Below are 16,186 nucleotides of genomic sequence, written 5' to 3' on the forward strand. Positions count from 1 at the left end.
AGAAGGCCCGGAAGAGGGAAACGCGAGGGTTGGTCGGCAAGAGCTGACACAACAGCGCGAAAGAAATGATTAGCCGGACAGAGTTCGGCGCCAGTTGCGCCGGACAGAGTCCGTAGTAATCCAGCAGATTCTGGACGAACTCCGGAATCGGAAGTCGAAGACCCGCACGAAGGTCCTCAACATACAGCGCCAGGTCGCCAGGCGGAGGGTTGTTGACCCGACCGCCGGCCCCTGAGGCGGAGAGCCGAAACTGCTCCGGGATGCGATAGTGCTCCCGAAGCTGATCGACGTTCGGCCCCGAAAGCGAGGAGGCCTCATCTTCCGGAGCCGATCGGGTGTCGTCGGTCGGGTTCCCCGACCGAGCTCCCTGAGTCGGTTTCCTGGTCATTGTGCAGGGACCGAAAGAAGAGAAAGAAGAGAAAGAAGAGAAGAAAGCAAGAAGGGGAAGGAGGACCACGAACCCGATGGACCCTCCGGAGGTAGAGAAGAGCTCTGCCCGCGACGACCGAGAAATCGCCTGGACAGAGTTTCCCCCAGCAAATGGCAAATGTAGGTCGAGGTCCGGGAGGTCCTATATATATAGGACCGACCGACGGCCGCGATCCTTCCGCGCCGACCGAAGACCTCCAGATGCGCGACGCGTGGCGCCCGCCGGTTGGCCGAAGATTCGGCGCGCTTCGTCCCGGGACGCCCGCACCGCCCTCATTAAATGCCGGAGCGGACGCCGGCCAACCACCACGACACGCGGCACGCGGGGGTTGGCTCCGCAGTCGGCCGCCCGCGCCGATCCACGTTCCCGATGGGACGCTCCACCCGCGATCGGCGCCGAATGTCCGATCGACTGACGCCGTATCGTCCGGCTCTGGCACCGACGTGACGGCTGACAACGACAAGACGTGGCGTCTGACACCTGACGCCGGCGCGACTCCCGACATCGACTAGACGTTCGGATCACTTGGGATTCGTGAGATGTCTGACGACGGATCAGCCGGCGGTACGGTCGGATCGGCACATGCGACAAATCCACTCCCAGTCGTCCGGCCTTGCTACCCGAATGAAGGCATCGGCCAGCTCTCCACCCGACTTAGGAGTGGAGGGGGGCAACTGTTGGGGGATACCCACCGGCCGACTATCGGAGGGACCGACCGGCTGGCAGCCCGACCGACCGGCCGACTGTCGGAGGGCCCGACCGGCTGGCGGCCCGACCGACCGACTATCGGAGGGCCCGACCGGCTGGCAGCCCGACCGACCGACTATCGGAGGGCCCGACCGGCTGACAGCCCGACCGACTAACCGACGGCCCGACGAACGACTCTGACTGGCCGATCGTAAGTCGGGCGACAGGCCAACGGACGCCATCAGCGGCTAACCACGGCCATTCCACGGTCCATTCCCGACCGACTGAACCCAGAGGTCCGGTAGCCGACCCACTTGGAGCTCGCCGACCGACGGAGGAGTCCGACGCCACTCTGCTGGCCACCGACCTTGGGTCGGCCGACTCCACCAACCGCCGTACGGCCGCCAGACGTTGTCAGCTCTGACACGGACATGCAGCACAGTTACCTAGGGGCATTGTCCCGCCGAGAGCCGGGTCAACCCTGGTGATTAGACGGCTACACGGCGACATGACGTTTTCACGGCGGCTCTGACAGCCTACAGTGAGTTGACAGTTCCTCACTTGTCCGCGCCATTAATGACGGCGCCATACCGTGCTCCACTATATATACCGGGGAAGGCAACAGTGCAAAGGATCGATCCGCCCGTCTCTTCCACATACGCAGGCTCGCTCCTCTCTCTCCCTCTCCCTCTCCTTCTCAGAGCTCTCTGTCTGCATTTCACTGTTGCCCAGTCACCTCTCTGACTTGACCGTCGGAGGGTCCCCGCCGGAGCCGCCTCCGATCAGTGCGGACTTCTTTTTGCAGGTGCACGCTTCCCGGCGATCGGGCGACGAGGCGATTGGCCGCAACAAGAATCTTTTCCGATTTTTGTATAATCATCTCTATATTCTTTGTTTTTCTGATTATCTATTGATTATGAATAAATATGATTGCTTGCTTTCTCTGGATCTAAATTGTTCCACGTCACTTTCATTATTAGTTGCAAGAAATTGTGCTACAAAGGCTTTTTAACAGGTTAGAAGAGCATTGTTTTGGAGGAATGATTTTATGATGCCACCTGGCATGCCACAATATAAGCAGAGAATACCAATTTCAGTACATTTGTTGAATTTTAGCAGGGTTATAAGAAGGCATCAGTTACATTGAATAGCCTATGCAAATTCAGAGTCTTTCTGCTGTTATCAACGTGGGAATAAAATGCTTAAACTAGTTCCCAAATTTCCTTCTTTTTTTTTTTTTTATTGGGGTTGGGGGAGGGAGGGAGCAAGGGAGTGGGGGAGAGAGAGGAGCATATAGCATACATTCTGGAAATGTACTCATATAGCATATACTCATACATCATAAACCTTGGTCCCTTCATACGGTCTCAATGTGTTTCTATTGGTAACTCTGCTTTCTTCCGCTTCTATTTGTTTGTTCATCAAGAGCATTGCTTCCATGATTTTGAAGCATATCCATCATATCATATCCTGAAGACCCATTTTAACACAAGTCAGCAAGAGTGGAAAAGTGTGCAATATATAGTTGTAAGCTTTCATGCTTTTGTCATTTATAAATATTCTATGCAGAGAGAGAGGGAGAGAAGACGATGTAAAATGTGTTTAATGTTATTTCACATGTTATTTGACACCATGTACATAGAAATATGTTGTTTATCGGTGGGTGAATATTGAAAAAGGGGGACTTACTGTGTGTATTCTACGTTGATCTTTGTATTTGGAATCTTAGATACAGCGTCAAAGGCTTTGTTGGATAAGACCAGGGTTGAGGGGCATGGACTGTTTCTGCAAAGATCCACGACTTCGACTACTATAGAGCCACCTTTGCATGGCCGCCTGAGGCCGCTTAGGCAACGGAGCCGATACTTTCTTCCGCATGCTGCACCATTGTCCCAAATCCCACCCCCTGCTGCAACAAAGAGACCATTCCCTGGCATCTGATCCTGGTTGTAGCCCGAGCATTTTGTCGCTGCACTTGAAATGATCAACATGTCATCAAGGTGCTATATCTACCATACACACACATGCACATATATATATATATATATATATATATATATATATATATATATATATATCATGAGGCTCTTAAACTGACACAAAATCAAACAAGGAAAATAAGAGCGTGGGGGCTTACAAGGTGCGAGGATCTGGTTATATAGGCGTGTGTTTAAACAAGGAAAAAAGAAGGATACTTAAAGCTTATTGGATGAGGACCCATATAGAAGTATGTTTCATTCCACATTGACTATACACTAAATAAATTTTGGATGCTTAGAACCTGTACTGCACTTTTTGGCTCTTATTTTTCTTTGGATCAAAACAAACCTAACGTACGGTCCATTCGGACTAGGGGATATTGAATCATGAGCCTAGCAAGGAAGCCGAAGCTTAAACGGCCTAGAAGGTACTTTTTTTGGGTAGAGAGAGAGGAAAAAAAAATACCTTCTAGGCCGTTTAAGCTTCGGCCTAGAAAGTACTTAAATAACACTTCCCGACTACCTTTTTTGATAAAATCAACCGACATGGTTACTTATAATTAACATGGTGTGGGCCTGCTCAATCTGGATGATGACTGGCCCACGCAGTGGGGACTTGCATGTGGTTCCACAGGGCGGACAAAGCACACCACCTACCGGCACAGAGGATGTGATCCTCTGGTGGTGGTGGCCACAGAGGATCCAGAAGTACCCATGGGTGAAAGATTTGCTGACGAACGTGGATTTTTCTCTGTTGATATTAGAACGAGGGGATGCAGTGCATGCCGTCACTCACATCCCGTGCCTGCGCAGGGCATGTGACGCATGTATGTTCATGAGTGATTGTACTGGATCCTCCAGCAGGCAAGGAGAAGTTTCTTGCTTCTCCCGGCTGTTTGGGTCCCTCACAGGTCCTCTAACCACAAAGAGGAGGGCTGTAGGATTTTAGTTGCATGGTTATAGATGGAGGGAGAAGAGGAGAAACGCACGTAGATATGGAGGGTCATATGATGTAGCCGTGCCGACATCAGCTGAAACCCTGGTGAAACAAAGGAATCCGATCATCAGGAACAGGAATTTGAGTAGCTTTCTCTCCATCAGGAACCCAACCCTAGCTAGCAGCAGTACGAAACTGAGATGATTTTGTTATCATATCCTGCTTTTGCTGGCCACTCTCCTGTTGCACCCAATTTATACTGAGCCCCAAGCTTGATCCCGTGGGCCATGGGCGGCGGCGAAGATCGTGTCTCTCTCTTTGGACCGCATGAAGCACTAACTCACTTCTATCAGGATAAGCCTTGTTCTTATTTTTTGCAATCATCATGATAAGTTTCAATTGGAGAGCAACTAGCACTCTTGATCTCTGTATCTCTCTCTCCCCAGTAGAGTCCAGCTTCGCACCGTGGTGAGATGATATCCACACTGTGGGCGGCCAGGGAATTCAGAAGGCGCACGGCACTGAGGCTTTCTCCACTAATTAAGTGGTGCCGGCGTGCATGCGCCAACTCGCTTCTGTCGTCTGGACAAACAGTAGTGGTGGGTTTTTTTGTAATGGAGCAAAGTGTAGAGTTCATCCGTTCATCGTGATCAAGTGGCGATGGGATCTCTCCCTTGCCGGAGTTTTTATGTGGACAAGACTGGTGCCCACCAACCAATGACGGAAGCATGCGGAAGGCCAATTAATGGACTCAGCGGATGTGTGAGAGTTGGACGCAATTTCCTCCAATACGAGGTGGAATTAATCCGCATCCACCGCAGATCATAGGATGGCGGATGCTATCCTCCACGCACGTCACATCTTTTGGTGGATCGAGTTCTTTCCACTTGATGCTCACTCGAATTTTATATATCAAGATCGGCTCGTGGTGCCTCTACACCACAAAAAAAAAAAAGACAAAACAAAACCATTCTCATCTCCACCTAGTCCACCACATCAGAGGGATTTGTAGTGGTCCTGCCCTTTTTTTTTTTTTTTTTTGGTAGAAGGTCCTGCCATCTCAATGTCCTTTCTACATCTTCAGAGCATGCAAAACGAATGAATGTCAAAATGGATGGAGGAGGCATATTCCCCAAAACCCCCGAGAGAGAGAGGGAGAGAAGTCTAATTTCACTTTAATTACGTATGTTCTCTCCTTTTTTTTTTTTTTTTTTTAAAGTACTTCATTAATAGATAACTAGAGTTCTTACAAGCCAACAAAAATCCATAGGCTGCACACGTACAAACAAAGCAACAGCTAATAAAATGGTCCACAGAACATACAGGACTGTCATTATAGAAAATACAGTAAAGAATAGGAGTGGGTTAGAAGAAAAATTAGCCCTAGGAGTAGAAGTAGGATAAGTAAAAATTGATGCAGCCTCAGTGATTCATAGTTGCGGATTGCACTATCCAAGGTTGAATCCATGAAACATTTGATTGCTAGGTAGACTATATGACCATTTATGCATTACCTAATTCATGGCAAGCTTCCTATTCCAAGGAGCGTCGCAAAAAATTTATAGTGTCCAATTTACATGAGATGATCAACTGAGCTAGTATTGTTCGTCCCTTCAACTTATACAGCAAGTACTGCTATTTTTTTTGTGTGATTTCGCAAATAAAGACTAAAGCTTAGTAGTTGCATCTATCTTTCACGGAGGTTCCTCGTTTAAAACTTGAAAACTGGATGCTTGATACATGTAATGTAGAATTCCTATACAAGGCACTCCAACAATTTTTTTTTAAAAAAAAAAGAAAAAGAAAAGGTACTATTTGAATGCACGTTAAACTGAGTTGAAGGATATGTTAAGTAAATCTCTAATTACGTAGGAAGAGATACCTTGTTGGAGAAATATTGATATTATCGGCAATGCAGCCATATTATCTGTCTTTTCCTCCCAGCACTAATGCTAAAATTAGATTAAGTGTTTATGTATGTAGTATATAATGTCGAATTCTAATTCATGAATTAAATTATTGAATGATTTCACCGATCCTAGTCTTCTAATTTATAATTTTTTGGAGCAAAATGGTGTTAAGCAATTTCATATAAAAGAAATCTAAAAGGAGAAGAAAGAAAGGAAAAAAGAAAAAAATGCTAATCTAATTGCTCTAGCTGAATCCTAATTTGATTTGGTCCTCATCTAAAACCCAAACAAATTGTACATAGATTGCATGGCCTATGTTGACCTGTATTACCTATTGAGCAAGGATCCAATGTGATCCCCTGTGATACGCACAGCCCATGCTCGTACATGGCCATCTATCCTATAATGGATGTCATCTACTAGTGCACTATATCCTATGATGCTGCGCACTAATGACACAAGATCCACACTCTTACCTATTTTGCACCATTGAGGGCTGAACATGCCTCGATAATTGCCAAGTCATCCACCATGGAGATGGACAATTGTCGCTTATGCCAACAATCCACTATATCCAACACCTTGACATGACAATCTCTATTCCCTCGATAAACAATAGTCATCTATCTCTGTAGATTAATGACGTGGCAGCTGTATATCCAAATATATACGGTTATGCCAAATATGCACTATAAAAATTAGCCACAAAATATTATTTAGATTATTTAAATCTATATAAGTATTTAAAATTTTTTACGATGAATTATCGATATGGGACTAAAAACATATCTGTAGGTATCCACATATGTTTCTCCATTTAAACTCTGATGTTTTCGTTAGACTAATGATCCATATATATTCATGTGTCCATTTATAAACATCACGATTGGTTCGTGGTCAGTCCAAATAAATCCGTACTATAGTATTTCCTAGCATACATAGGTTATGGGCTAGATCAGCTCTGATACCATTTATAACAACTTAGGATCTTATTCAAAAAGACTAATTGGAATGTATTATTTTGATTCTTTGATCCTTTATAAGTACTCGAGATATTTCATGTAAATAATCGATGTGAGACTAAATATGTAGTTGTATAAATTCTTATATCCTTCCACCAAATCTACGCATGCAGCATGTTCCTTACTTTAGGGTGCCTTGTGTATATTGTGACCAAGCATACCATTTTTGGTAATTTCACTTTTCTGAAATTAAAAGGTACAAGTAAGATTTGTCACGCTGGGGCATTGGTAATTTTACTTCCTTTATATGCTTTATTTATGTACAGGTATTACAATCATTTTATCAGCGGACTATGGCCGCTTTTATGCACGATAAAGAAAAAGGATTTAGTTTCTTCGACATAACAATATATTTCCAGCGTTCCTTTAATTAAGGTTACATGCCACCGGCGATCTTGCAACTCTTCCTCGTTCAAATCCTGCGGAAACAAAAGAAAGGGGTTAGATAGGCGGCATGGATGGCCACGAATTTGGAGCAAGTGCGTTGTAAGCGAGTGGAGCACAAACTGAGTGTATTCAACGTTAATCTTTCCATCAGAATAGCGTGAAACAGCTCCGAAAGCTTCTCTGGACAGGAGGAGGTTGGCAGGGCACGGATTGCTCATCTGGCACTCATCCACCACCACCACCACGATGTTTCCATTCTTGCAAGGCCGATTGATTCCGCTCAGGCATCTCAATCTGTACGTCCTTCCACAGGCGGCACCGTTATCCCACAGGCCCCCAGAGACCGCCGCAAACATGTTGCTCGGAGGGAACTGGCCTTGGCTGTAGCCGTCACACTTTGTGGCTACAGCAAAGAAAGAAGAAGAAGATTACATCATAAGCAGAGCTTGTCTGGATTGAAATTTATCTCCTGTGATTTATGCATGGGGTTTATATATATATATCTCTTGTAATTATGATCACAAAATTTGATTCAAGTTCGAAATAATCGGCAAATCACTCACGAGTATAAGGGGGCCCATAAGACATTGCGGTGCCAACGTCGCAGCGAACTTGGAATGCCTGGTAGAATAACTGCAAGCCGAGCAACGTTGCAATCACTGCAAGCCTCATGGGAGAGGGCAAGAAGACCATCTTACTTTCTTGCCTGAGTTGGCTTCAGAGGCACCTGTATCATGCTAATTTATAGACTCCACGAATTCGTACCCACGTGGAATAACTTCCTTCTAAGGAAGGAGCTCTCCTTGTTTTGAAGTGCACGTCCTACTCGAAATCTTAAATGGTTGCTTAAAATCAGTAGAAGCAACTTTATCTTTTTAGGCAAGGATTAGCCTCGTCCAAGCTATCGTGCAATAAGCTGGCCCATGCTTGGGAGGCTTGCCAAGTGGGTCGCGTGTAGAGAACCCTGCTAAATTATTGCTGACGGTGTAAGCATATCCGCTCAAGCAGTAAGCATGCATGATCCTTTACCACCAAGAAAATGCCGCAGGCACCATGATGGATCAAACATTTGATGCGTCGGCTGTTTCGTAAGGAACCATGAACCTGGCCGATAAAATATGCCACTAGAGTTCATTGCCCATTGGAAATTTTTTTGTGCACTGCCAGCGGTATAGAAAACCCGATGTAGAAGGTACCATTTTATATGATTGGTCTACGTAGCCTCTATTTCTCAACGCATATCAATTCTATTTTTTCGTTTGAGAATTTTGAATGATGAAAATATCTCTACTCTTTGAAAAAAATTATGACATGTTATGTCTATATCATGATATCCTGCATGCAGAAAGTTATAATTTTGATGCAGGAAGTCATAATGTGCTACAGGATATCATAATTTTTTTCAAAGAGTAGAGATATTTTCGTCATTTAAAATTTTCAAACGAAAAAATGGAACTACAAACATTAAATGCACGTTGAAAAATAGTTGGATAAAAATGTCCCTTCTATATTATGACATCCTGTGGCATATTATAATATCCTGGATCATATTATGATATCCTACATGCAGGAAGTCATAATTTAACGTAGGATATTATAATATGCCACAAGATGTCACAATTTTTTGGACCATATTATGACATCCTGCATGCAGAAATCATAATATATCACAGGATGTCATAATTTTTTTCAAAGAGCAGAGATATTTTCGTCATTTAAAATTTTTAAACGAAAAAATAGAACTATAAATATTAAATACGCGTTGAAGTGGTGGCTATATGAACCAATTATACAAAGTGGTATGCTCCACATCATATTTTCTACACCGCCCGTGGTGCACAAAGAATTTTTCTTGCCTATATTACTCAATCCTAGCCATAAATGGTGTGACTTGTATGCTGTTAAGGAAAATTTCGTTTAGGCCCAAGATAAGAAGAGACTGGAGGCCCAGCATGTTATTAATTTAATCAGCCCACTGCCGGTGCCCAAAAGATTTTCGTTGACCACGCTGCCCCATGTATTTCATTAATTCTCGACCATACATCATCTACTATACGTGTGTTACGAGGATTGTCCTAGGTCATTTGAACCTGATAGAGGCGCTAATTACCCCTCTCCTTCTCGTCTCATCCTTCCATGGAAATCACAACAAGATAAAAGGAAGACATAGAACAGATACCCACAGTCAGGTCAACTTTTTAGCCCAAAGATGGCTTTCGGACTTCGGGCACCGATCCAAGAGATACCGTGGCTCAAGCTTCTTCTTCAAGGATCTTCAGCCGACCCTTACTCCTAATCATATGTCATACTAGTGACTATATCAAAATATTTTGGGATGCCCGATTTCGATCCATGGATGCTCGCACCCCCTGCGCGTGTCTAACCCCATCTCGGCTGCCGACCTCGATTCCTGGATAAACGGACTTTCTACTTTGGCCACCTGGCTTCGTCCATCAACTGGAACTTCGACAGACGATCTCGGCTTGGATGGCTGATGCTTGCCTTGGTCGAGCTCTTAGCCACAGGCCCAGATGTGACATCCGAACATTGGGTCAAGAGGAGCCCCAGCTCTGGCGTCTTCTGTGGAGGTCTTTGACCGATCCTTATTCCTAATCGATCTCAGATCCATTCATTATTGAAACTTATTATTTTGCTGAGATCGACCTTCACCCGATCCCATTAGACCGTGTCACCCCGTGTGAAAACAAGCCACACCAGCATTCGACCCAGACTAGCGGATCTTGAACTTCGACCTTCGACCCCAACTCCAATATTCACACTAAGGTCGCCGCTTGTCGGCACATGATCAGCTTGAGGCCTATCTCCGTCGATCTATGGTTCGGCTACCACACCTAGTGGCATTCATCCGAAATCTTTATGCCACTATCAAGTCATGCCATTAAAGATAGCAGCTTGTCATGATGACTATAAAAGGCCTCTCCATGATTCAGTCATGTCATTCCATTTAATGATAAGAGTGGCTATGAACAAAGCCACACCATTCTCTGGGCCTAGTTGTCAATCCATGCAATTAATAAAGATGGCCCCCATTGGCTATGAGGTGACTTCACTCACCAACCCAAAAAATCAAGAGATAAGATGCGGTGCTCAAGAACATGATAGGGGGCAAAATAGTCTTTTACAATCTTCTTTCTCTAAGGCTTCCACTTTATCTATAAAAAGATAATTTGGAGATCCCAAATGGTATGCCTCTTCTCTCTCTCATAAGCGATCATTTTTTTTTCATCTGTTGCAGAAAATCTGATTTGAACATTGGAGGATCTCCACCGAAATGTAAATCCGATCATAACTGATCTGTTGGAGGTCGTGCCGCTTCAATACTTTCGGTCTAGGATGGATTCCAACCGTAACAAATGCCATCTTCTTCGACGGGCATTGCGAGCTATTGGAATCTAATATTTCTATGCAATCGTGATCGGCATTTTTTTTTCCTTATCCCTCAAAAGTGACGAGGGAGGGGGGGCCTCCCACGTTGTCATTATTGAAGCTAATTTGATTATGAATTTGAGGGGATAGATATGGACAGTGTGTAAGAGGCTGACACACTGGTTACTTGATCATGTGAATAAGATTTCCCACCTAACGCCTTACGTTGCGTAGGAAACAATGGATCTCAAGACATACAAACAAGGCTCTCCAGGAAGTTACTCGGCAACAACGCAGTCTTCGGCTCCTAGCACTTCAACTCGAAGAACAAGGAAGCAGCCTGTTCCGCTAATATTTTTAGGCGATTTTGCTTCAAAGTGAAAAGCCCGCTTATATCGTGACTGGTATTTTTGTACCATGTGTAGTGCGATACATCGCTACCAATCAACTATGTCGACTTGCATGTTCTTTCACATGATAGTAATCATTCTTCTCTTATTTTTGTGCAATTATCTACCTTTCAATATCTTTTGGTGCAATTACCTGCTCTTTTATTATTTTTATTTGTTTATAGTAGAGGGACAAACAAAGAAAACAACAATCAGCAGCATTCATCATTATAGAAGGAAGATCAGTGCCCGCAGATAATGATCGAGAAGAGTAGCCAAAATATTTGGTCATGAAGTTTGTTGGCTAATTTCTCTCTTAGGAAGTGAATGGCGTGGCTTGCTTGAAATTCGTCAACAAAAGTATCTTAAAACAATGTTGGGTAGTTGTAAGTGCAGTATCTTATTATGCACAAAAATCTCCAAACCCCGAGAAAAAATATTTGTGTGCTATAACGATTCATGATGACATGGTGCTTGTAATTTTGTTTTGTCATATCCAATAAAAGCAAATATAAATGTAATGGGACTTCGCCTCTCGGTGCCCTGATGTTACCTGCACAAAGGAATCAGGCAATACGCACCAAGCAAGACACACAAAAGATACAAAAAAAGGCAAGACAACACTCTCGGATATGATACTGTAAGAATAGTATTTCGATTAATAAAATCAAAGAAATACAAACCTATACAACCGCTACATAAACTACAACTAGGAGCTCGGGAGGTGGGAGAGGCAACAATGGACACCACAAAAATCCGTAAAGAAATCGGTCCACTGGATTGTTCTCGTCCATCCTCTCAACACTATACAAGCAGGACATCCATCCAAATTCCATCCTGGGGGTTCCAAATGATCGAGCAGCATTGCATATTTATGGCTTAACTTTGAAAATCCCGACATGATGAAACACCCCAAAACTCATCCAAAACAAGAAAAAATGGTGTGGCGATTGTTGTTCATGCTATCTAGTTATAAAGTATGTACAAGACTATGTCAGAGACCATTGCCAAGCAAAATGCAAGGCAAAAGGGTCCTAACAGACTCCCCCACTTCTCCCACTTGATCAGGTCGATGTCCTCGTCGATGTGTTCCTTTTGTATGCTTCGACCCGATCCTCCTCGTGCCGTAGCGAATCCTCTGATTTCCAGCTGGCTTTTGACTCAGAAAATCCTCTTCACTTCACCAAGTACTAGATCTCCTTCGCTCCACTGGGTAAAACTTGAACTCAGTCCGCCAGAATGATGTTGACCCCTCTCTCCAAGGAGGTAGAAGTAGGGGTTGGATGGTTTGACATGTTCCTCATAGGATCTATCTAGTCGGTATGGTACGGCTTGAGACAACTTTCATGGAATACAGGATGCACCTTGAACCATACGGGAAGTTGCACCTGGTAGGATATATTTCCTACCCTTCCAATGATAGGGAATGGACCTTCATACATGCGAACTAGTCCTTTATGCACTTTGCGAAAGAACTGGAGTTGAGCTGGTTGGAGCTTGACCAACATTATATCACCTTGCTTGAAGTCCAGGGGTCTCCTTCTCTTATCAACCCACTTCTTCATCTTCTTAACAGCCTTCTCAAGGTATGTCCGTGCAATCTCCATATTGCGATGCCACTCCTTGGCCAGATGATATGCAGATGGTCTGTTTCCTGTATACCCCACAACTATTATATGCGGAGTGGAGGATTGCTAACCAGTGATGATTTCGAAGGGGCTCATGCTCGATATAGAGCTCCGCTGCAAATTGTAAGAGAATTGGGCTATGTCAAGCAACTTCACCCAATTCTTTTGGTTGGCACTCACAAAATGCCGCAAGTATTGCTCGAGGAGAGTATTTATTCTTTCAGTCTGGCCATCAGTTTGGGGGTGAAGGTTGGTGGAAAAGTATAGCTTAGAACCAAGGAGTTTGAAGAGCTTGGTCCAAAATCGCCCCAAGAACCTGGAATCTCTATCACTGACTATGTTTTGAGGGATGCCCCAATACTTCACCACATGCTTTAAGAAAAGTCGAGCCGCCTCCTCTGCGGAGCAAAGTAGGGGTGCTGGAATAAAGATATCATATTTGGATAATCGATCCACTACCACAAGGATCGATCCAAAATCGTCCCAAGAACCTGGAATCTCTATCACTGACTATGTTTTGAGGGATGCCCCAATACTTCACCACATGCTTTAAGAAAAGTCGAGCCGCCTCCTCTGCTGAGCAAAGTAGGGGTGCTGGAATAAAGATATCATATTTGGATAATCGATCCACTACCACAAGGATCGATCCAAAATCTCCTACTCTTGGCAAACTCGAGATGAAGTCCATTGAGATGCTCTCTCAAGGCCGTTCAGGTATAGGTAGGGGTTCAAGAAGGCCACTAAGTTTACATCGTTCTACTTTATCCTGTTGGTAAATGAGACACGTCCGGACATATTCTACCACATCCTCCCCCATCTTTGGCTAGTAGTATGCCCACTCTAAGAGGGCAAGGGTTCGATGCATTCCGGATGGCCCGTCCAAAGAGTACCATGATATTTTTGCAAAAGCTCTCTTCTAAGGTTGTCCATCCGAGGAACATACACTCGACACCCTTTTGTTAAGATAAATCCATCCTCGAACCAAACCCACCGTGTCTTCCCTTCTTCAATGAGCTGCTTTAGGATAATAGCTGCAGGATCCTTCAGTAATCCTTCTCGAATCTTTGGTAAAAGGGTTGCTTGCACCTGGCTGACTCGACTTTGCTCATCCACCTTCAGAGCAACGAGCTCAGCCTCACGGCTTAAGGCATCGACCACTTGATTCATATGCCTTGACTTATATTTCAAGGCCATGTCAAACTCTGCCAAGAGGTCTTGCCACCGGGATTGTTTGGGAGATAGCTTCTTCTGTGTTTGGAAGTAGTTAAGGGCCACATTGTCTGTCTGAACAACAAATCGTGATCCGAGGAGATAATGCCTCCATACTCTTAGACAGTGGACCACCACTGTCATCTCTTTCTCATGGACAGTGTATCGCCTCTCGATGTCATTTAACTTTTGACTTTCAAAAGCCACCAGATGGCCCTTTTGAATTAGGACCCCTCCAATAGCATAATTTGAGGCATCAGTGTGGACTTCGAATGGCAATGTATGATCTGGCAGCCGCAGCACCGGCTCCTCCATCACTACAGCTTTCAAGTCCTCAAAAGCTTCTTAACACCTTAAGGACCCATCCTACGATCGGTCCTTCCGTAATAACTCTATCAAGGGTGCGGCACGATGGGAATAACCTGTAATAAATTGCCTGCAGTAGTTGACAAGGGATTGTTTGGGAGATAGCTTCTTCTGTGTTTGGAAGTAGTTAAGGGCCACATTGTCTGTCTGAACAACAAATCGTGATCCGAGGAGATAATGCCTCCATACTCTTAGACAGTGGACCACCACTGTCATCTCTTTCTCATGGACAGTGTATCGCCTCTCGATGTCATTTAACTTTTGACTTTCAAAAGCCACCAGATGGCCCTTTTGAATTAGGACCCCTCCAATAGCATAATTTGAGGCATCAGTGTGGACTTCGAATGGCAATGTATGATCTGGCAGCCGCAGCACCGGCTCCTCCATCACTACAGCTTTCAAGTCCTCAAAAGCTTCTTAACACCTTAAGGACCCATCCTACGATTTGCTCATCCACCTTCAGAGCAACGAGCTCAGCCTCACGGCTTAAGGCATCGACCACTTGATTCATATGCCTTGACTTATATTTCAAGGCCATGTCAAACTCTGCCAAGAGGTCTTGCCACCGGGATTGTTTGGGAGATAGCTTCTTCTGTGTTTGGAAGTAGTTAAGGGCCACATTGTCTGTCTGAACAACAAATCGTGATCCGAGGAGATAATGCCTCCATACTCTTAGACAGTGGACCACCACTGTCATCTCTTTCTCATGGACAGTGTATCGCCTCTCGATGTCATTTAACTTTTGACTTTCAAAAGCCACCAGATGGCCCTTTTGAATTAGGACCCCTCCAATAGCATAATTTGAGGCATCAGTGTGGACTTCGAATGGCAATGTATGATCTGGCAGCCGCAGCACCGGCTCCTCCATCACTACAGCTTTCAAGTCCTCAAAAGCTTCTTAACACCTTAAGGACCCATCCCACGATCGGTCCTTCCGTAATAACTCTATCAAGGGTGCGGCACGATGGGAATAACCTGTAATAAATTGCCTGCAGTAGTTGACAAGCTCTAAGAAAGATCGTAGCTCCTTCACCTTGGTAGGGGCCTGCCACTTGGATGGCATGAACTTTCTCCTGGTCCATGCATATCAGACTGCCCCCAACATGATGGCCCAAGAATAGAATTTCTTCCTGGGCAAAGTAACATTTTTCCTTCTTTATATAAAGAGAGTTCTCCTGCAGGATCCTAAGGATAGTCCGCAAATGTTCCACATGTTCCTCTAGTGTCCGACTATACAAGACAATATTATCTAGGTATACCACCACAAACTTGTCGAGATAGTCATGGAATAGTTGGTTCATCAGTGTGCAAAATATAGCTGGGGCGTTGGTTAATCCGAAGGGCATCACCAGAAATTCGAATGCTCCATACCTTGTCACACAAGTGATCTTGCCTTCATCTTCTTCTGCAATCTGGACTTGCCAGTATACAGATCAAAGATCTAACTTGAAAAAATATCGAGCTCCACCAAGCTGATTGAACAAGTCTACAATTAAAGGGATTGGATACTTGTTCTTCACAGTCACCTTGTTCAGGGCCCAATAATCGATACACAATCGAAGGCTCTTATCTTGCTTCTTTTGGAAAAGAAATGGGACTCCAAAAGGGCCTTTGAGCTGTAGATGAGCCCTCCCTTCAATAGCTCATCTAGTTGTTTTTGAAGTTCTGCAAACTCTAGTGGGGCCATTTGATAGGGCAAACGAGCTGGGCATTTTGCTTCAGGCTCCAATTCGATCTTGTGGTCCACTACCCGCTTGGGTGGTAAAGTTTGAGGCAACTCGGGAGGCATCTAACCTCAAACTCCTGTAGGACCTTCAAGACTCCAGGAGGGAAGGGACCCATATCCTTTGGTTTT

The 16,186-nt window shown here is 44.7% G+C and overlaps 1 protein-coding gene and 1 pseudogene across 1 annotated transcript; both read right to left on the bottom strand.

Annotated features, from left to right (window-relative positions):
* Nucleotides 1-2,802: 2,802 nt before the first annotated feature.
* On the bottom strand, nucleotides 2,803-4,337 carry LOC140858685 (EG45-like domain containing protein; annotated as a pseudogene).
* A 2,849-nt stretch (nucleotides 4,338-7,186) lies between these two features.
* On the bottom strand, nucleotides 7,187-8,075 carry LOC105040169 (EG45-like domain containing protein). The gene is made up of 3 exons (XM_010916574.3): nucleotides 7,916-8,075; nucleotides 7,473-7,755; nucleotides 7,187-7,384 (listed from the first exon to the last, which is right to left on the bottom strand). The coding sequence occupies exons 1-3, from the start codon at nucleotides 8,043-8,045 to the stop codon at nucleotides 7,378-7,380; spliced, it is 420 nt and encodes a 139-aa protein (XP_010914876.1). The 5' UTR covers nucleotides 8,046-8,075; the 3' UTR covers nucleotides 7,187-7,377.
* Between the last annotated feature and the right edge of the window lie 8,111 nt (nucleotides 8,076-16,186).

This window comes from Elaeis guineensis, chromosome 6, assembly GCF_000442705.2.
Source record: "Elaeis guineensis isolate ETL-2024a chromosome 6, EG11, whole genome shotgun sequence".
Classification (NCBI taxonomy): Eukaryota; Viridiplantae; Streptophyta; class Magnoliopsida; order Arecales; family Arecaceae; genus Elaeis; species Elaeis guineensis.

Coding starts and splice junctions, on each gene's coding strand:
- LOC105040169 (XM_010916574.3), bottom strand. CDS start 8,045: ATGGTCTTCTTGCCCTCTCCCATGAGGCTTGCAGTGATTGCAACGTTG. Junction 7,756..7,915: donor TTATGGGCCCCCTTATACTC/GTGAGTGATTTG, acceptor TCTTTGCTGTAG/CCACAAAGTGTGACGGCTAC.